The sequence below is a fragment of the Tenrec ecaudatus genome, chromosome 10, assembly GCF_050624435.1.
Source record: "Tenrec ecaudatus isolate mTenEca1 chromosome 10, mTenEca1.hap1, whole genome shotgun sequence".
In the NCBI taxonomy this organism is placed as follows: Eukaryota; Metazoa; Chordata; class Mammalia; order Afrosoricida; family Tenrecidae; genus Tenrec; species Tenrec ecaudatus.
In genome coordinates this window covers 36765928-36786319 of record NC_134539.1, presented here as the reverse complement: position 1 = coordinate 36786319, position 20392 = coordinate 36765928, and the positions used below count along the sequence as shown (strand labels likewise).

At 56.1% G+C, this 20392-nt stretch overlaps 1 protein-coding gene across 1 annotated transcript in view; it reads left to right on the top strand.

The window, feature by feature from the left end:
- Positions 1-13985, top strand: part of ANKS6 (ankyrin repeat and sterile alpha motif domain containing 6) — a 43234-nt gene extending 29249 nt beyond the window's left edge. The window contains exons 12-15 of the mRNA XM_075560210.1: positions 1785-1968; positions 5532-5599; positions 7786-7902; positions 13341-13985. Of these exons, the coding sequence (XP_075416325.1) occupies positions 1785-1968; positions 5532-5599; positions 7786-7902; positions 13341-13445 (474 nt within the window). The 3' untranslated portion in view covers positions 13446-13985. The remainder of the gene's footprint in view (positions 1-1784; positions 1969-5531; positions 5600-7785; positions 7903-13340) is intronic.
- Positions 13986-20392: the final 6407 nt, after the last annotated feature.

The window sequence follows — 20392 nt, the reverse complement described above, 5'->3', positions numbered from 1 at the left end:
CTGCAGAATTAGACTCAGAGGCCAGGGCCTGGGAATCTTGTCTTTTGCCCCCAAAGAGACTGTTGCAGCCAGTCCAGCCCAGGGCTGTTAGGGACCACTGCCCTCACTTCAAGGCCCCAGATGTGGGCTTTCTGTCGGAGGACCCAGCGACACAGTGGAGACAGGAGCACTGTTCAGAGACTCCCTTTGGAAGAATTGGAACGTCGTGTTCACAGCATGAGCCCCTCCCCAAATGTGGATTTCGCTCTTTGCTTGAAACAGGCAAATTCACTGCGATGGTGATGCATTCACAAGGCATGGGCTCTGGCGTGCCCAGGAGTTAGCGCGTGAACTGAGCCTGGTGCGGGGGGTGCTCTTGGGCGGGTGGGTCACAGGCGGCATCAGCATCTCCCCTGGGTCTCTGGAAGCCCACGTGGGCATGCCAGGGTCATCAGCTCTCTGTGGCCACCTGGAAGCTTGGCGGCTTCAAACCAACAGCGTTCATGTAGCTCATGAGTCTGTAGTTGGGCAGTTTTGTCTGGGCTTCCCCGGGCGGTTCTTCTGACCCTCTGGTAAGGGGAGGGGATCATTATATATAGGTTGAGCTGCTGGCTAGGGGGATCAGGCTGGCTGGGTCCTGGTGTTTCACAGCGGCCTGACACCTGACCTCATGCCAGTGGCAGAAGACGAGCTGGATGAATGAATGGCCTACCCAGGTCAGATTGCCTGCTGTAGGAGATCTCAGGGTTATATGTGAATGGGTGCGCATCCAGGGAGGGGTGCAGACATCCCTGTACTGCACTGGGCCTCCGGGGAATCCCTCCAGTGTTTCACATCACCCCAAATAAGGTTTTATGTCTGCCCACTCCCCCCTCCCCCCAATTTAGCCAGAGGATTGTGCTACTTTGCTGTGGACCGGATCAGATGCATTTTGTAGGCATGTCCCAGTTGTCTCCTGCTAACAGTAGACAAGGCAGAGGGAAAAATTTGTTGACGATGTAGGCAGCTCATTGAGAGAAACCTTGCAAAATCTAAAGAAGTCTCTTCTACTCTGGGATATATTCAGCTGGAAGGAGCACTCAGGCCCAACGAACGGAAAGGGGTTCCTATATCCAGGCAGAAGCCCTGCTCCCCTTAGTCCCACTGCCCCACACAAGAAGCCTAGTTTCAGCAGAAATCACACAGCATTCAAGGACGCAAGAAAGAGCATGCTCCCAAGAGTCGAGGCCGCCATCGAATCAGACTCAAATCCAACAGAGGGAATGGAGAGTAACTCTGGTTAGGATGCTCAACGCACTAGTGGGGGACGCAGACCGCTTCAGTGCCGCTCAGGTGATTTCAGCAGTGCTCCATTGCTGTCAGAAAGACCCCAAACACAGACAGAGTGATGAGGAGAGGCTCTCTGGGCCCCTCAGTGGTCTTGCCACAGCCAAGGAGAGACTCCGTGACCTTGAAATCAAGTCAGTAGAAATGACCCAAACGGAAGCACACCCACAGCCTAGATGACGTGGTGAGATCCTATCACACGCTCTAACGCTCAGCTAATTGGAATCCCCGAAGGAAAGGGGAGGGAGGAAGGGTGGGTCAGAAGGAACATTAAGAGAAAGACTGACCAAAATTAGTGGCCAACGCCAGACCCCAGATGTGGGGAGCTCACAGAACGTTAAGCAGGTGCATGATGCTTTAATGACTGACGATAACAGAAAATCCTGAAGGCCGCCGGGGAAAACCCCCACCACACTCATGTGCCCCGTGTGGGGTGGCTGCTTACAAACGGTCACCGCTTACGAGCCTCTCTTCCGCAGAAGCCGGAGATGAGCCAGAGGCCGCAGTCGGGCGCGTCAGCCACCTCCAAAAGCACCTCCCCCACCCTGACCCCCTCCCCTTCACCAAAAGGCCACACCGCAGAGTCCTCTGTGTCCTCGTCCTCCTCCCACCGGCAGTCGAAGAGCAGCGGAGGCTCCAGCAGTGGCACCATCACGGACGAGGGTGAGTCTCCCGGGCCGTGCGCCCCCCTGCTCTCCCTTCCCAAGGAGGCTTGGGAGGGGCCCATCCCTCTAGCCTTCAGAGGTTGGGTTTTGTTTTTGCTGTTAAATTTAAGCAAACTCTCCCCTCCCTGCTCCCGCCTTGCCTGTGCCTTCACTGTGCTGAAGGGGGAGGCCTTCTTCAGGGAAGCACGCCCACAGGCTTTTTGCTTGCCGCTGAGTTTCCATGCACACACACACACACACACTGCCCGCTGTGCCCATTTTGACCCAGAGCAACCCCGTGGGGCAGGGTGGAAGCGCTCTCTGGGGGTTCCAACTGGGGAACGTGTTACAGGAGCAGCCGGCTTCCTCTTCCTCCCTGAGTGGCTGGCGGGTTTGCACCTTGCCACTAGCTTAACCTGCTGTGCCACCAGGGCACCTTTGCACAAACGGTACACCTGTGGAAATGCTCCCTGACACCCAGGTACATATCTGCCTCTGAACCTTACCTCTGAACACACCAGCTGCCTCCGAGCTGCAAGCCATACGCTCTTCACTCCGGCCGACGGAAGCAAATGGAGTGGTGGGTCACTTGTTCCAAACCACCAGCCTCTCTGCCAAGGGAAAGATGAGACTTTCTACTCCGGTAAAGAGTGACAGTCTTGGAAACCCACAGTCCCAGTACCGCCCTGCCGTGTAAGGTCGGTGTGAGTCAGAATTGACTCGATGGCAGTGGGTTGTTTGTTTTTCTGTCTTGGCGGTGTCTGAGGTGGGCTTCAGGCATGGGTGGGTCCAGGTGCTGCGAGACTGTTTCTCTCTGTTTGTCAGGTAGGCTCTGCAAGTGGTGGTAAGGTTACTCCCAGCAGCTTCACGCTGACCTTCCCCTCCTGTTGACTCATTAGCAAGTCCAGCAGGGAAAGTAGTTTCTCGAAATCCCCTGATGAACAAGACCAGCTCGATGGTCTCTGTGAGGACTTGAGGTAGCGGCATGTCGCTCACCAGGCTCGTGGGCCAGTGTGGAGTTGGCACCTGTCTGCCTCTAGCGCTGGCCTGCCCTCCCGACACTGGACCATAGTGTGCGAGAAGTGGCTCCTAGAACTAAGGGCCAGGTGCTGTTTCCAGAGGGAGCAGGGGAGGAGGACAGGGCAAGCGATGCCCAACACACCTGTGGACTTAACCTGCCTGGAGCAAGCTGCTCCTGCGGGGGTGAGGAGGAAGGACAGGTAGAGGCTCTCGGAGGGGCCCCAGCCGTTCCATGCGGTGGCCCACGCGAGACCAGCTAGTAAGCACAGCCACTGTTCAATATAAAAATGTGTGAGCTTGCAAGGGGAAGTACTACTAGGAAACGTAGGTTAATCTTTATTGTAGAAAGGGAAAGACTTCCGTTTTTTACGGCGTATGACTGTTCTCTCTTGCGGTTTGTCTCTCAACTCTGTGTGGTTGGGGTCCTAGATGACGCAGTGTTTCTGCTGCATATGCCACCTGACTCAGCCATCCCGGAGCAGTTTGAAATGGGTGACGATTGGGATGTTTGCACCCTGGCAGTCAGCAGCCGCCTCCAATCAGGCCTGATGTAGTGTTCGGTGGATTGCCTAGACCCCGGCAAGGGCTGGAGAAAATGCTAATCATTCAGTCACTTAAATGTGTGGACACGTCTGTAGCCACTCCACTGAACGGCACAGAATATGGAGGAAGCGCAGTCTCGCGGGGTGTGAAGTCCATCCTCCGACCCGGCCCGGCTGCCCACGCGGCGCCGTGGCGTGCGTGTTCACATCCGCAGGGATCATCAGCCAGGGTTCACGTCGGGAACGCCTCTCATTAGCCGTGGACACAAGAGTCGGGGCACAGATCAATGAAAGCCTTCTGTACGGATCAATTGGCTGAATGGGATTGACGAGAAAGAGTATTGCATAGTGAGGATCGAAAGCCGTGTGCTCGGCGCTGGTACATTTTACGGTAGACGTGTGGAAAGACCGGGTAAAGGCTGTGGAGAGAGCGCTGTGCCTGGGGGCAAGCAGGAGCGGAGGCTTGGCGTCGTGGACATGCAGTGTCTTTTGCGGGCATGAGAACCCTGTTTGTCTCACACGTCCTAGCTCAGTAGCTGTAGCCTTCCCCTGCAGCCTTCCCGAGACCCGTAGCCGGGCCCACTGCCCTCTGCCCTTCCACGGCAGCACTCCGCACTGATGAGGGGCAGACCCGGAGCCGCCGAGGACAAGTGTTGTGGTCTCGCTCTAGACGTGGCTGACTGCCCTCCTGCGAGTGGGGGCAGGAGTGGGGCCTGCCTCAGGCCGTGGTCGAAAGCACAGGGTGCCTGGTGCTGAGCACCGGCCAATGGCTTCTCCCTAGTGATCAGGTCTTCCCGGCCACGCCGAACAGCTTCCTGGTGAGGACCTTTCCTGCTGGGGGATCCTCGGCATGCGTCAGACCCGTTGTCGCCACTGCTGAGTGGATGAACGAATGAACAAGCACCAGCAGGAAAGCAGGCCTCCTGACCACCGGCCCTCCCGCCTCAGGGCCTTTGCACTGGCTGTTCCACTGCCTGTGGTGCCCTTCCCAAGATGTGTGCGCGGCTCGGGCCTTCCGCTTCCTGACTCTGCGACCTGACTGCCCCCTGTCAAACACCCCGAGCTGCCCTGCTCCTCCCTCCTCTGCCTGGACCCAGCACCCAGGCCACTGCCTCCGCCCCTGCTGAATCCCCAGGACCTGCTCCGGGAAATGCCTGTTGAATGTGTGGATGCGCGTACGCCCTCCAGCCCTCTCCCCGGATGCGGGTCGTGACCGTGGTTTGGTTGAAAGGAGTGAAAGGATACAGAGCGAGATGGTTTTCCATTGAATGGTCCACACCGTCCATTCCTCGGGACATTCGGTCCTCCCCACGGCGCTTCCACTTCCACCTGCCCTCCTGCCTCCTGAGCCTTCTCCCGGGCACATGCTGCCCTGAGGCTGGGTAGTCTAGGGCGTGCGTCGCCCCTGGTGTTCCTGCTCCCCTCGGAGGCCCGTCTCTTGTTGGGCTGAACGCTTAGCTCTGGTATCTTGGTACCTAGACCAGCTTCTGCCCGCTCCCTGTTGGTCTGCCCTCCTGGGGAAGCCCGCAGCTTCCACACACTTGACCGGACAGCTGACCCTGCTCTGGGGCCCGCCTGCCTGTGGAGTTCTCTCTCTGGGGAGCCCAGCACTCTGGGCTGGCCGGCACTTGCTGAGAAATCCGCAGTCAGGAAATCATGTAAAGACCTTAGAGGAAGGTAGAATGTTCGTCCTGTGGCTGGAATCTATTCGGAGAACTCGGTGATTTCCCCACTTGGGGGTTGGCCTGGCTCTGCCCACCACCCCACCTTGCAGCCTGGCTGGGGTTTGGGGAGACACCAAGGGTGCGGGCAGAGAGGCGTGGCTGGCAGGTGGCTCAGGACACTCCCCCACCTTCCTCACTGGAGCACAACTTAAATCTGCCTGCTGGGTCGGGTTCCTCATAGGACTCAGTTTGAAACAAGATCACCGCTGCTCTGTACGTGGGTTTGAAGCCCCTTCTTCGGCTGCATTGGCCAGGGTTCCTAAAATGTGGTTGTGTGCTCTCTCTCTCTCTCTCAGATGAGCTGACTGGAATCCTTAAGAAATTGTCCCTTGAGAAATACCAGCCCATTTTTGAGGAGCAAGAGGTAAGGATGTTCCTTCTGTCTGAATACCAGTTTTGATCTCATTACAAAAAGCACAACCCCTCACTCGCCACGAAACCAGCTCATCTAAACACATGGTGTTCGTTCTGCAAGCCTTGCTGGTTCCGTGTGTCAGAGCCGGCCCAGGAGTTCGGGTGTGTGCTCAGCAGTCCACAGTAATCCTGGGCGCCCCACGGCGTGGTTTGCCCGAATGGGATTGTGTAGCTCAGCACACCACTTTCTCCAGTTTATCTGTCCTGCGGACAGTTTTGTTGACAATAACTGACTTGGGAGGCCTGGCCAAAGCAGTTCTTTAAGGGTCACCTTAAATGCCTGGAGATACGGGGCTCAGTGTCTGTCGGAGAGAGTTCTGGGGTTCATAAACACGCGTCTGGGCACATCTTAAAAACTGAAAAGGTTTAGCAGTCCCTCCGAATATGAACTTGCTCTGTGCCCAGCAGTTCCGTTCTTGGACACATCTCCACCTGTGTCCACACAAGTGCCGGTTCATACACAGCAGTCACAGGAGCATCTGGCAGCACCCCCAGAGGGCAGAGACAGGACACGTGTGCCCACCCACTGGCAAGTGGATCAGAAAATAAGGTTAAGGTACTCTAGCACAGTCAGCCATCGAAGGAACACAGCGTAGGCACTTGCTGCCACCACAGGGCAGAGCCTTGAGAACATCACCCGATGCCGAGTGAGCCAAGCTGGCCTCAGGAGGTCACCTGTGACTCCATTTATACGGACGGCCGAGACCCAGCAGCTCTGCAGAGACAGGGTGAGCGGTCGGTTTACCAGGCTTGTTGCCTGTTACATGGGGGAGGTGGTTTGAGCCAGGGAAGAGGTCATGAACTTCACCGTCTTGGATAAAGGAAGCACCCCCACAGGCCCGTGGGCCCCAAGGACAGGTGCAGGATGGCCTCCAGTCACAGGGCAGACAGAACACCGTGTCTGGTCGGTCACGCTTGGGGTCCAGCTGAGGAGCTGGTGTTTTGTTCAGAAAAGAGTCGATGCCAGACTGGGCCCCTGCCTCCCCGGCACTTAGATTCCACTGGGATCTTCCTCTACCAAGAAACCTCCCTGCCCGTTGACAGTGGCCCGCTGCACCTGCTGAGCACCTGCCGTGCCCTCTTGCACCTGCCGTTGGAGTCTTGCCTGTGAGGCTGTAGCATTGTCTCTCAGGACAACTTCTGAGTGTGGGGCGGGTGACCGGGCAGCCCCACCAGGTGCCAGAGTCCCTTCATGGCTGGGGAGTCATCCTGACACTTCAGTGAGACGGCCACTTCCCTCAGGGGACACTCAGGAGAGACACTGGTGGATCAGGTAGCTGCACCCAGCACCTGCAAGGGGACGTGGTGCTGTGGATGTGAGCAGGGTGTCTGGAGCCTGCAGCCTGGGTTCCAGTCCCCGCTCATCCACTAATAGTCATGTGATGATTGGAGCGCCTAAGAAAACCATCTCTGCCCCCGCTGCCCTCTCCAGAGGGGCTGGTAAGGTGAAGATTAAATGGCTGGGTCTGTGTGACGCGCTTAGACAGTGATGTGCACACAGCGAGGCTTGCCTGTATGCTTAGGCCCCCTCCTCAGCCAGCGGTGGAACTGCCTCTCCAGGGGGCTCGGGGGTGTGTGAGCTTGAACTGTGTGCCTGAGACTGAGCTGGCCATGCCCAGGCTCACAGGTGGCTTGCTGTGCCCGTGCCATGCATACCCTTCCTCCAGCCGACTTGGAGGGACAGAGGTGTGGGCTCAAGGAGCCCCGCCCCTCTGTGGGAGCAGCGGTCCTGATGGGGGGGCTCAGGGGTGGGAGGGCTGTGAGTGCAGAGCCCCTCCCCCCTCTGTGCTTCTGGCCTCTGTTGCTTCTGCCTTTTACTCCCTCGTTCTCTCTCTCTCCACAGTCTGCGTTTCTCTCGTTCTCTGTGGGGGAGGCACGGTGAGTACCGCAGGGACACACCTGCCTCTGTGCGTGGTGGCAGGGACTGTGGCGTTAGCTTGGTCACAGGGCGTGGGTTTCTTTCTACCAGCATGCAGATCGTGGTGGCCCTACGTGGCAGAGTAGAACCACACCAGTAGGCTTGTGGGAGGTAGCTGGCAGGCCCTTCTCTCTGGGCACTTGTGGCATTTCTCCTGCTGCAGGGGAGTGGGAGCGTCGCACCAGCTGAGGCCAGCAAACCCTCCTCTCTCCTCCCAGGTGGACATGGAAGCCTTTCTCACACTCACTGACGGCGACTTGAAGGAGCTGGGCATCAAGACAGATGGGTCCCGGCAGCAGATTCTGGCAGCGATTTCGGAACTGAACGCAGGCAAGGTAGCGGTCCCATCTTTAAAATTTTTTTTTATTTGGGTCTGGCTCAAACAACTGAGACCCGGGCCCTCGGAGGTGGTCTGAGGTCATCTCCCCTGGCGTTATTAGTTGGCTGGCCCCTTGCTTTCTTCTCCCACGGAGCACTCCCTCCCCCGGAGTGGCCTGTTCCACTTCAGACCTCTCTTCCCGTTAGGTTGTTTCTCCACAGAAATGCGTCCGCCCTGAGGATCGGGTTCTGCCCTCCACAGCGCCTGGGCTAAGGTGGGCTCTGGGATCAGGAGACCAGGAAATTCACTGTGTTACCTGGGGCAGGTCACACCCTCTGCGCCTCCCTCCCTCGACTGTAGGGCAGGGCAGTGCAGGCATGTGGCGAGAGTCTCTAGTGTCCACAGCCGTCGCTGTGACTCTGGCCGACAGCCCCACATCTCCCATCTCTGGCTGATGTTCCAGCTGCTGCATCGGCTTTAAAGCCAGAGACTAGTAGCCCCTGCACCCCACTCCCTAAAGGCGACTGGGCATCGTTGGGCAAGCAGGAGCTTTACATGCTCCTCACACTCCTCCCCTTCAACCTGCACAGAGACTGGACATCCACGGCTGTCCCAGCAGCGGTGTGGACCACGCCACGGCCAGCCTGCTGCCCAGCCCCTCTGCCCAGCTGCTGCCCCCTCGTCGCATATGGTGTCCCAACTGGGATGTTGCCATTGTCAATAACCCCGTAACGACATCTGGCCATCTCTGCTGATTTCTCCCCGCCCCCCACCCCCAAGCTATGTTGTACGAGACAAGTGTAAGGGTGACCAGTTTTATGGTTCCTTTTGTCTGCTGCCGGCTTATGCGTAGAACCATGGCACCATCCTATAGCACCAGGAGCAAATAAACGCTTAGGCAGCACTTGATCACCCACACGCCACAGCCCAGCCTGGCCTCCCGCCCCTGGTCTGGCTGGTGGGAAGCACGGGGCAGGCAGGGGACGTTGTGGGTGGACAGTGGAGCAGGACTTGACCTGATCTCCTGACAGCTTCCCACCTGCTGCGTCGGGGAGCTCTTCCCAGCCCCGCAGCAGGGGTGAGGGGTGAGGGGTGCTGTTTGGAAGTGGCCGTGGGCGGGCCCCACACATTGAGTCCTGGAGCCAGGCTGCACCTTCTCTAGGGGAACCCTAATGATTCACTCACCTTTGAAAGGGTGTCCTCGTGAGCTCTGGTCACCGCTGCCTCGGGGGCTGGCTGGCCTCTCTTTACAGGAGGCCGAGACCCAGAGATGGGCAGTGACCCCTGACTCCCAGACCAGCAGGGGTGGTGGGGGAGGCCAGCGTGGAGGGGCCCTGGTTGGGCAGGTGTCGGTGTTAGGAGGCACACTGTCCAGGTGGCTCACAGATGGTAGGCTGGTGTCAGAGAAGCTCGAAAGTGCCTTCTGACCGATGATCCAGTTGCAGCCTCAGCCTGCATTGATTCATGGGAAAGGACTATGAAGAGAACAGGGTCCTGGCCATGCCCCATGTGGTCCCTGCCCTGGCCACGGGCTGTGAACACGGCACAGGGAGTCGTCCATTTCTCCTCACAAAGCCTGCCGAGGCCGCTTCCAGTTTATGGTTGGGGGAAACCGAGGTGCAGAGAGGTTCAGGAACTTGCCCAAAGCCACACAGCTGGGAAGAGGAGGCAGATCGAGGAGGGAACCTGGAGTTGGTGCCCTGGGTGCCACGGTGCCTATGCAGGCACCACCCACAGCTTGGAATGTGGGGCCGGAGGGGCAGGAGGGCTGAGATCTCAGGAGTCAGGAAGCCCCTGGATGAAAGCACAGAAGGCAGGCGGCCCGGCAGACGGGACATGTGCAGGGGCCCCGCGGCAGAGGGTGGACGAGGCCTCCAGGGTGGCCCAAGGTGACCCAGTGGAGAACAAGCAAGAGGATGAGTGAGCTGTGGTGGGGTCTCCTGGCCCACGAGGGGCAGGACCCTCTCTCATCCTGTACTCCAGAGGCCAGATAGATATGTAGCCCGGGAGCACGGGGCTGGGTGGAGCCGAGTGCCAGTCAAGTAAGGACATAAAAGACCCAGATGTCGGGGCATTGGGTCCATGGGAGGGTTGGAAGCTGAACCCAAGAGCTGGGTGCCAGTCAGGCCTAGTCCAGTTCCTGAGAGATGGCTATGGCTGATACTCTGGAGCCTTCCCTCTGCTAGCAGGGAGATGTGTGTGTGTGTGTGTGTGTGTGTGTGTACACGAACACCTTTTATTGTGCTTTTTAACTTGTGCTACTGGTGGTTTTGTTTTTTAACGAAGGTGTTCGTGGCAGCCTGGTATCTAGCAAATGTAGCATCACCGTCTTGCGTGCATGTCCTCATGTCAAGTCACTGAGGCACACTTTGTTCATTCTTAAGACACTTCAGACCAGCGGTTCTCAACCTGTGGGTTGTGACCCCTTGGGGGGGGTTGAATGACCCTTTTACAGGGATCGCCCAATTCATAACAGTAGCAAAATTGCAGTTATGAAGTAGCAATGAAAATAATTTTACGGTTGGGGAAGTCACCACAACATGAGGAGCTATATTAAAGGGCTGCGGCATAGGAAGGTTGAGAACCGCTGCCTTAGACTTTGTGTAATGCTGAAGTGCATGTAATAGACTGTGGGATAGCATAAACATCGCGTTCCTATGTCCCGGGGACCCGAAAAATCCATGTGGCTTGCTTTATTATGGAAACAACCCGTAATAGTTCTGGGGTTGAGAGAATGGGAGGGGGCTCTGATATAAAATGGTTTTCCCCCCAGTCAAACATCTTGAGTCTGTTAGCCTGGAAAAAAGAAACAAACAAACAACGAACAACTTTTGAATATTACCGGAATCTGCAGTCCAGCTCTCAAAAGATTAGGTAGGGGCTGTGGCCCCAGGGCCTGTGAGTCACACCCCTTCCCCTGTTGTGTACTGGGCGTCAGTGAGTGAGTCCACCTTGCGGAACACGTCCTGTTTATCAAGCAATCATATTGGGGCAACCTTAATTGCTCCCGAGGCCACGGCTGTTCTCGCCTTCGGGCACATTTTTTGTAGTGTTTGGTGTCCCACGTCTCTCACTGTGCACATTGACAAAGTTGGATCTTTTTAAGTTTGCCTCCTGCTTCCATCACTTACAGCGTGTGTGCCGTTACCCGTCTCATCAAGCGCTCGTTTCGTAGACGGCGTTTGCTTGGATGTACCGAAAATACCTCCAGCCGACCTGCCAGCAGTGTAGATCCGCAGGCATCTGATGCCTGTCGGACTGCTGTGTTCAACCGGGGGGTGGGGGGAAAGGGGAGGAATTGGGGGGGATTGGGGTGGTGGTGAACGCTACCTAATTATCTCCTTAGAGAAGAGGTCTGAGCTACTACGGCTAGGTCCTGGGGTCTGAGCCAGGGTGTCTGGTACATCTGCCTGGCTTCCTTTACCGAAAGAGCCGGCGGCATCCTCACCAGCCCCGGGCACGGGCTCCCGGCTCCCACATCACCCTGCCAGCACTGAGTGTCACCTTGGTATTCGAACCTTTCTTACTGTGACAGACTAAAGGGGCATCTTGTTTCCATTGCTTTCCCTTTCAATTCTTCGTAAGCTGAGCATGGAGGAAATGCTCTATGTTTAATGGCCATTGTCCCGTCCCCCTGAGGATTATCAGCAGGTCCTCTGAAGGCAGGGCTTTGAAAGGCTGCTTATCATTATCGTCTCCAATCAGTTGCAGATGCTGCAGCGATTGCGGTTTCAATCACCTGCGCTCCACCCCACCCCACTAAGGTGAGGGGCAGTGAGGAGTGCTGGCACCCTGCCTCGCCCTGACCTCCTTTCTCAGGCAGTGAGGCCGAGGTGGTGTCTAATGATGAAAACACTTGTCATCCTGGGATCTGGCTCCCAGCCCTCCGCAGTTTGAGCATGGCTGCCCCATTCATTATCGGAGACCGAGCCCCACAGCAGTCCCGGGGAGTCCTGTCCCCCCATTCCACAAGCTCTGCAGAGTGGGGGCAGCCACTGACTGAGGCTTCTGCCAGGGCTGAGATTCAGAGGTCCAGGATTCAGGTACCCTGTGCTTCTACCCTGCGGCCTTCAGATTTGAGTTGGCGGAGTCCTGACAACATTTCCTCGCTGTTTTCTAATTGTATGTAATTAATTTGTGCTGTTGTCGGTGAGAATATGCCCAACAGGACCATACAACAGCTCAACAATGCAATGATGGAGATCCTGTTCTTCAGAGCTGTCCATCCACTTGGACCATGAACCCACTGCTCACCCCCCCAGGGTTCCTCCCTGACCTTTTGATCCATTCAAATGGACCTTAAAAGAATGCATTGCTCAAGGAAGACCTTCTGGGCTTGTTTGCTGTTAACAAGGCTTCGGGAAGTCTTTTCGGTTCACGGTTGAAGGCGGAAGGTGGTCTGTGGCAATAATTTCAGGGTTCTTCCAGCTTCCTCAGCCCCGGCACAGCCAGGCTTCGATTCTGTTCTGCTTTCCCCCTTCTGACCTCACTTAGGGAAAGTTACTTGCAAGGCTTGTCCCCGGTGCCTAGGAAGTCCCTTAGCACAGAGGCCCCTGCTGAGGAGCCTGGAGTGGGGCCACCCCGTGCCACAGGGAGCTGGAGGTGAACGAAGAGAAAGGTGGACCCCTGAACTGACTCCGTGCATTTGTTTTCTTCCGACTTGTCACTTTCTGCGGAGAACCATGCTGGGACCAAGGAGCACTAGTTTTTAATTTGCTTCCCACTTAGGACTACATTTATCTGTTGGTTTATATATATGTAACCCATGCTATGGACACTGGGCCCTCTGTAGGCCGCAGGACAAGGCATGCGGGTGCCTGCCCCAGGGGAGTTGTACTCTGGGCAGAGAACCAGGCATTGGGATGAGGCGGTCTGCTCTTCTCATCTGCCTTGAGAGGCCAAAGCAGCCTGGTGGCCTGGTGGTGATACATTTGGCTCTGATCTGCCAAGGTGACTGTTTTTAACTTCCTTGGGCTCCCACCTCCCAGCTAGGCCTTCAGCTACAGAGTCCTCTGGCCTTAGCGAAACATCCACACCCTCCTCTGGTCCTCCTCAAAATGTGTGTGCCCGGCCGTGTTGCAGGACTAGGGTGGGAGAATGGATCACTCTGAAAGAGAGACTGACCCCTTTTGGACAAAAGGGAGCAGGAAGAAATGCCACTTCCACCGAGCTCCCTGGAAATCAGAGGGTGGGCAGGTTATTCCTGTTCTTTGGGCTCTGCCTCCCAGCTTCTTCCCGGGATAGGAAGGCTGGCTTTCCCAGGCCCTCTCCAGCGCTGGCAGACTGGGAAAGTCTGACTCGGTGCCTCTTTATTAAACACGGCACTCTTTCAATTAGGTGATTATTTTCCCCCCAAGACACCGATAGGCTTTTCTTGCATGAGCTGAGCATGAACAGCACCGTGCCAACTGATGTAACGACTCGTTGTGTGTCTGTTTCCCATTCCTTCTGCAGGGTCGGGAGAGGCTGATCTTACAGGAAACCATTCACAACTTCCACTCTTCCTTCGAGAGCAGCGCCAGCAACACCAGGGCACCTGGAAACCAACCCTGCGCCTGATCCTCCCTCCTCCCCAGGGGACGGAGCGAGCCTCCCAGACGGACGACTCACTTCTCAGCTGCCCCCCCCCCCCCAGCTCTCTGCTGAGTCTCTGCCACCCCAGCAGCCGCCTGCAGGTCTAGGTTCTCTGGTGCTGCTGTGACAGCTGTCCCACCAGTGGTGGCCCGAGCAAATGGGCAGTGCTTTGCCTTCCGTTAAAACCCACCGCCTTGGAGTAGATCTCCAGGCTGGAAACCTCCCCTCTAGCAGACAGCTTCATCTCTTCCCCGGAGCGGCTGGTGGGTTTGAACCACAGACCTTGTGGTTGTGGTCCAGGCACTCTGTCACTGCATTTAGGAGTTTGGAGTCAGGGTGCGGGCTCTCGGAGAGCTCTGTCAGCTCTGGGGGAAGGTCCTTGTTCTCAGCGTCTGTCTGTCCCTTGAGGCCCTGAGGCCCTTCCTGTGGCCTGGCTTCTGTCTTCCCTTATTTCACTGTGCTTGTTTAATCTGCTCACCCCTGTCTGAAAAGGGATCCATTAAAGGTGCTAATTCAGATCTCGAAGCCCACTCCCCAGGGGGGTGATAACCACAGGGCAGGATGACGGCTACCCCGCGTATCTAGGGCACGCAGTTCAATCCCAGACACCTTTCCTGCTGCACCAGCGGGTAGGTTTGCGGTACATGCCATCTCCCACACAGCGGCCCTAGGTGGGCAGTGGTTTCATGCTGGCAGGGGGCCTCAGGCCTCAGGTTCTTTGCTTCTGCGTGGCAGAGGGGGAAGGGGCCCGTGGAGGCAGCACCAGTTATGCCCGTTGTCATCCGCCCACACGAGCTATCCCTGTGTGTGGGAGTGGAACCGTGCTCTGGAGGTTCTCCATGGCTGAGTTTGGGGCAGTAGGTTGCCAGCCCTTTCTTCCTAATCTGCCATCGTCTGGTACTGAAAGCTGCCCGGCATCACGGCAACACGTGGCCCTTCACTGCTGAGGAGGTGACATAAGTGCACGGGGCACATTGGCCAGCAGCTGGGCGTGGAGCTCCTGCAGTTGTCCCGGTGACTTGTCACTGCTCCCTCTGGGGATACTGTGTCCCGAACAAGAGAGTTGGCCCCTTTGGTTTTTTCCTGCGCTTTTATATTAGAGGGACTCAAGCTTTTAAAATCCAGGTACTTCCTGCCAGCAACTGCTGCCTTTGGGGTCTGTCTTGGGGTCTGTCTGCTGGGGGCAGAGATGAGCCAGGGCCAGCCCTTCACCTTGAGGTGCTGTAAGCCGGTGACTCTGGCACCAGAGGCAACACAACCCAGGGTCAGAGTTCAAACTCAGCTCTGTGACTCCACAGCTCTGGGGCCCTAATTGAACCTGGGACCAGTGTGGATGAAGTGCTTGACCTCCAGGAAGTACCAAAGCCTTTATAGTGCAGTGGTTCTCACCCTTCCTCATGCCGAGACCCTTTCAGACAGTTCCTCACATTGTGGTGACCCCAGCCATAAAATTGTTTCCGTTGCTACTTCATCACTCTCATTTTGCTACTGTGATGAATCGGGCGACCCCTGTTGGCTGGTGGTTTTGAACTTCTGACCTTGTGGTTTGCAGCCCACAACTCCACCTGTGGGTCATGATTGACTCAGTGGCATCTTTTCATGCACCCTGCCCTTACTGACGGTGAGCCGGCCAGGCTGAGGACTGGTCTCCGTGGGAGGTTCCTGTCCGGTCTGCGAGCGCCCCTTCCCCTCCACTGCCTTTTCCTGGCACTTACCACCGCTCTGCCCAGAGTCGCACAGCGCCCACCCTCTGCCTGCTGTCTAGGGGCACCCGTCCTCCCCATGCCCCCCACTCTGGCCAACACTCTGAGACACAGTCTCATGTCAGACAGGACTGCAGGCATCCTGTCACGTCTCCAGTCCCTGCTGTCTTTACTGACACACATGCCCCAGTGCCCACTGTGTGCTGACTGCTTCACTTCATGGTCACCTCGTCTGCACCACCCCCCACCTAGAGGCTGACAGTAATTGTTCTGTCTATCCATCTCTCCCTCCTCACCCTGCACACTGAGGAGACGGAGACATGGGTGAAGCAGGTGACGTGGGCCCCGAAGCCTTGCCTCTTCCAGCAACACCCAGAGACTTCGGGAGCTCGAGGCCCTGGGGCTCACTTCCTGGGGATCAGGGTCCTTGGCAGTTGTCTCCTCTCGCCAGTAGCTGTCACTGGCGTGACAGGAGGACATCTAGGGAGGTCTCCATCCTGGGGGTCGGCTCTGAAGGGGGGCACTGGTTCCCCCCAGGCGTGTGCCAGGGCCCCTGGCACCTGCCAGGCTCCTCACATCAGCACCAGCTGGTTCTGCAAAGAGAACGATGTCACTCACCGAATGTCTCCTGAGCAACCGCCCTGTACTTTGGATCCAGAGATAAGGAGTCCCGTCTTTGCCCTCCAGGTACCCACCGTGTGTCTGAGGAGACCAGCACCTCAATAAAACATCCTGGTGCCCCGTGCACCTGACTGAGGTTGGACCGGGACAGGCACCGCAGGAGATGGCGTGCTGGAGCTGGGTTGTTGAGGGGAGTCTGGATGCAGGGCAGGCGGGAATGGAGTTCAAAGGGCACCCAGCAGGGAAATTGCATGTGCAGTGACAGTCGGCAGCCCTCTATAGATCACGTCCAGGGGAAGGCAGAGGGCACTCATGCACGCACACCTTTATCCCAGACAAGATGTGCTTAGACATGTCTCTGACATCAGTGGGTGGCTGCAGACAAGCTCTCTAAGCAGTGCACTTGCTGTCGTCTCCTTCGGGTGCCTTCAGAAAGGAAAGCAAGAGGCCAACCAAACTGACTTCCACGGAGCTCAGCTGTGTCATGTTTTATTTAATTTGGTTCTTTTAACATCTATTTGACAGTCGTATTGATATATAATTTACATATCATACAATTCAATAGTTCAGTCACATCAAGAATAATTGTAGAATCATCACCATAATCAATTGTAGGACTTTTTATTTTTTTAATTAATTGGGATTTAATACAAATACCATTCCGTATTTCAGTCACATCAAGTAGAATTGTACAATTGCAATCATAATCAGTTTCCGACCATTCTTTTTTTTAAATTTAATTTAATTAAAAAATCATTTTATTGGGGGCTCATACAACTCTTATCACAATCCATACATCCATCCATTGTGTCAAGAACATATGTACATTTGTTGCCATCATCATTCTCAAAACATTTGCTTTCTACTTGAGCCCTTAATATCTGTTGCTCATTTTCCCCCTCCCTCCCACTCTCCCCTCCCTCATGAACCCTTCATCATTCATCTATTATTATTTTGCCATATGTTACACTGTCTGACGTCTCCCCCCGCCCTCTACAGAAGCTATATGTAGATTTCTGTAATCAGTTCCCCCGACCATTCTTTATCTACATAGACAACCATAAAATTATTTTTGTGGCTACTTCATAACTGTAATTTTGCCACTGTATGGATCGTAATGTACATATCTGATATACAGGGTGTATTTTCATTGTTACAGATTGAACATAAAGCATAGTGATAAATCACAAAACAATACGTAAATATAGATTGTGAAATATTTATGTGTTTTCCAATGGTCTTAGACGGCCCCTGTGAAAGGGTTGTTCGATGCCTAAGGGGTCTCCACCCCCAGGTTGAGAAGCGCTGCCTTAGGGGAAGTCCTGCTAGATTGTCCCCACAGGACAGTGACAGGGCTTATTAGGAAGAACCTTTAAGAAAATAGAAAACCATCCGCCAGGATAGGGCCAGGAAAACTGCAGCAAGGGCTTTTTGTTTCCTGCCTCATCGCGATAATTCACCTGCTCATTCTAGCAGTGGAGCGGGCCAGCCTCTGAGAATTTCATGGGGAAACTGTACCCCATCCACTCTCCAGCCCCCCCCCCCCTTCAGACTTGTTTTGTTCCCAGAACTCAAGGACATTTAGGAGGAGCAGTTTGAGGCACCGGTGTCGCACAGTGTGGACCGAGGAGTGCAGAATTATCCCGGGAAGAGTGGGCTGGGAAGCCCACCTTCAGGAGCCTCCCACCCAGATGTGAAGGGTCTGCTGAGAAGCAATAGCTCCGTGTTTTGCAGCGGCTGCTGCCGCGTGAGGTTCTTGCTCGGTTGGACTGATCCTGGTATCATCTGGGAGTAGGTGGGGGGCGGTTGCTGCTGGCTCTGACTTACCCCGACTGCACACGTCACAGTCACCCCATCCTTGCCCAGCTGCTTCCCTGCTGCCGTGTTCGGGTGCCTTTTGAGTCCCTTCCAGGTCCAGGGCTCCCCTGGTGACACTGGAGTGAGCAATCTCCTGTTGAGAGGCACAGCTTTCATGACTTAGTTTTTGGAAGTGGATCGCATTTCTTCCTGGTCTGTCTGAGTCCAGAAACCCCACTGAAGCGTGGTTCCCCTGGGTGACACAGTTGGTATTTGAAACATCTGTGGTGTAGCCCCCAACAGCTCGCCACCCCGTGCCCCCACCCCACCCCCAGTCTGACGAACCAGCCGGTGCAGGTGGTGGCAGGTCGGTGCTGGTTCTCCCCATTCGTGTCTCTGAAAACAAGCTCTTTCCACCTCTTTGGTCTTTTTCCCTTTTGGTCACTAGCGGGTAATGAGTCCCAAGCCAAGGGAGATCAGGAGAAGGCGAGAAGCATCTTCCCGCCCTGTGGGGCTGTGCAGACCGTGGCCACATGTTTGAAAGGCCTTCTCGTGTCTTCTCTCCCACCGGTCGCCGGCGCAGCCAGGGCTGGCTGGCTGAGGCCTCTCCCACAGGTCCCCAGTGTAGCCAGAGGTAGCAGCAGCACCATTAACCCTTTGTGCTAGCATCGGACTCTGGAGTAAATGAGGCCTGGGGCATGGACCCTCACCCTCTGCTGCATAGACCTAACTCTGGCTGTTTCTCTGGGGTTCCCAGCAAGATAGGCAGAAAAAAGCAGGAGGGATGGGAAGACATTCACAGGAGCAGATCCAGGGGCCAAGAAAACCCTCAATTGCTGTCCAGGACAACCAGGAATGAGGAAGCTGTGGACCTGGAGACCAGCCTGTGCTTCCAAATGAGCGTCTTCCCGAGAGACGGCAACCCCAAATGGCAACAAAGCCAGCAGAGCAGGGCTCGGAAGCACCATTGTGCCTGCCTTCCCTGTGCCCATTCAAGACAGGTGACCGTGTCTCAGTGACCAACTGCTTCTGTTCACCTTTGAGGAGACCTGATGTTTTGATAACAAAACTCACCTCTCCTTCCTGTGTGGGGCTGTGCAGTGAGTCCCCTCCCCTTGGGGTTTCTTAGAGGCCACTGGCCTTCCACGCACAGCTTAGGATCAGATCCAGGTCCTGCTGAGTTACAGCTCCTCAGCTGAGAGCCTGCTTCCAACGCACGGCCATGCAGCGAGTGTCGCCGTGACTTGGGCCCCATCGGGTTTTCGGTGGCTTTGTTTAGGAAGGAGATGACCCCAAGACTATGGGGGTGCCTCTTGGTGGATTTGAACTGCCAGCCTTCCAGTAGGCAGCCGAGCACATTCACTATTGGCTCCGCCCAGTGAGTGACTCCTTCATCTGGGAAGCCAGTCCCCAGGCTTTGAGAGAACCGCAGAGAGAATCTCAGAGCATAAAGCCCAGTGTGTCCTCAGCTTGGGGTCCCTGCTGGGCTTCCTGAAGTGGGGCTACATCTCTCCACCCAAACTTCCCCAACACCTTATCCTCTGAGGAGGTACAGAACTTTCCCACGAGCTAAGGATCCCTCCCAGCCACCATTCCTGCCCAAACTTCCCAGGAGCCAGACACAGAGAATGACCCTTCTCTTTGGGGAATAGGGGGGCTGCCCATCTTTTGCTCCACTCCCCAGCGGCGGGGTGGGGCGTGGCTTCACCTGAGGGTCCTCAGTACAGCCAGGCCATGATATTGAGACAGGTGACAGGATACCATTTTATTCCACCCCTCAGTCACCATCCTTTTCCTTCCACGCAGGGACTACATCCCTGGGAAGGTGTGAGTGTGTGTGTGTGTGTGTGTGTGTGTGTGTGTGTGTCCCACTGCACATCGTCAGCGGTGTTGCGTTTGTTTTCTCTCTTTGATTTTGATCTTCAAAAGCGTGAACCCCTGCTCAGACTTCTTCCCGGGGTAGCTGCAGGCAGCGGGTGCAGGTGGTGGTCGAGGCGGGTCTAAGTCACCCCATCTGCAGTTGACGATGCTCTGAAGTCCACCTTGACCTTCACTTAGCACCAGTGAGGGAGCTGCAGCCCACAGACACTGACTTCACCAAGGTTGAGATCAACAGGGGGTTTGGAGGCCCCGGTCTCTGCCATGCCTTGCTGCCTCTCGAGCAGGCAGGCAGAGAAGCGGTCAATGGAAGCAGGAAGACAACAAAACCAACAAACAAAACCTTGTTGTCCGAGCAGCTTGTTCATCACGCCATTTCTTTGATCCCCTGGGGAGGAGGCTTTCCGCAATACTGTCCGGCAGCTCGGAGAGCCCCTTAGCTTCTTGGAAGAGCGCTTAAAGCCCCTATTGCCAAGTTGGTGCCTTTGGATCAGCATGCTGAGCTTCAGGGGACCTTTGGAAGGCAGATGGAGGTGGAGGCTGGTGAGGCTAAGGCCTGGGGCACCTGAGGGCCGGAGAGGAAACCTGTGTGGCCAGTGGCAGCTCTCCATGAGCAAGGATGCCCCAGGAATGAGCAGTCCAGGACAGGCTGGGCCACCTGGGCCAGGGCAGCCGGAGAAGGGGATTTAGGCTTTGGGTGGGGACTGGGCCAAGATCCTGGAGCCCAAACCCCAGCCCCCTGTGGAGGTGTGCAGACGGGAGGACCAGCAGGGAGGCCTGCCTGGCTGTGTGTCTGCGCCACAGGACGGCCTTGGCTCTGGGGCAGGGCCCCTGCTTTGGGGGGATGACGGCGGTTTTCCGTGTACGGGTGTGTGAAATCCAATGGTCATCCGAGGGTCACTCCTTGGGCACTGACTGAAAAGCTTTCTTGCT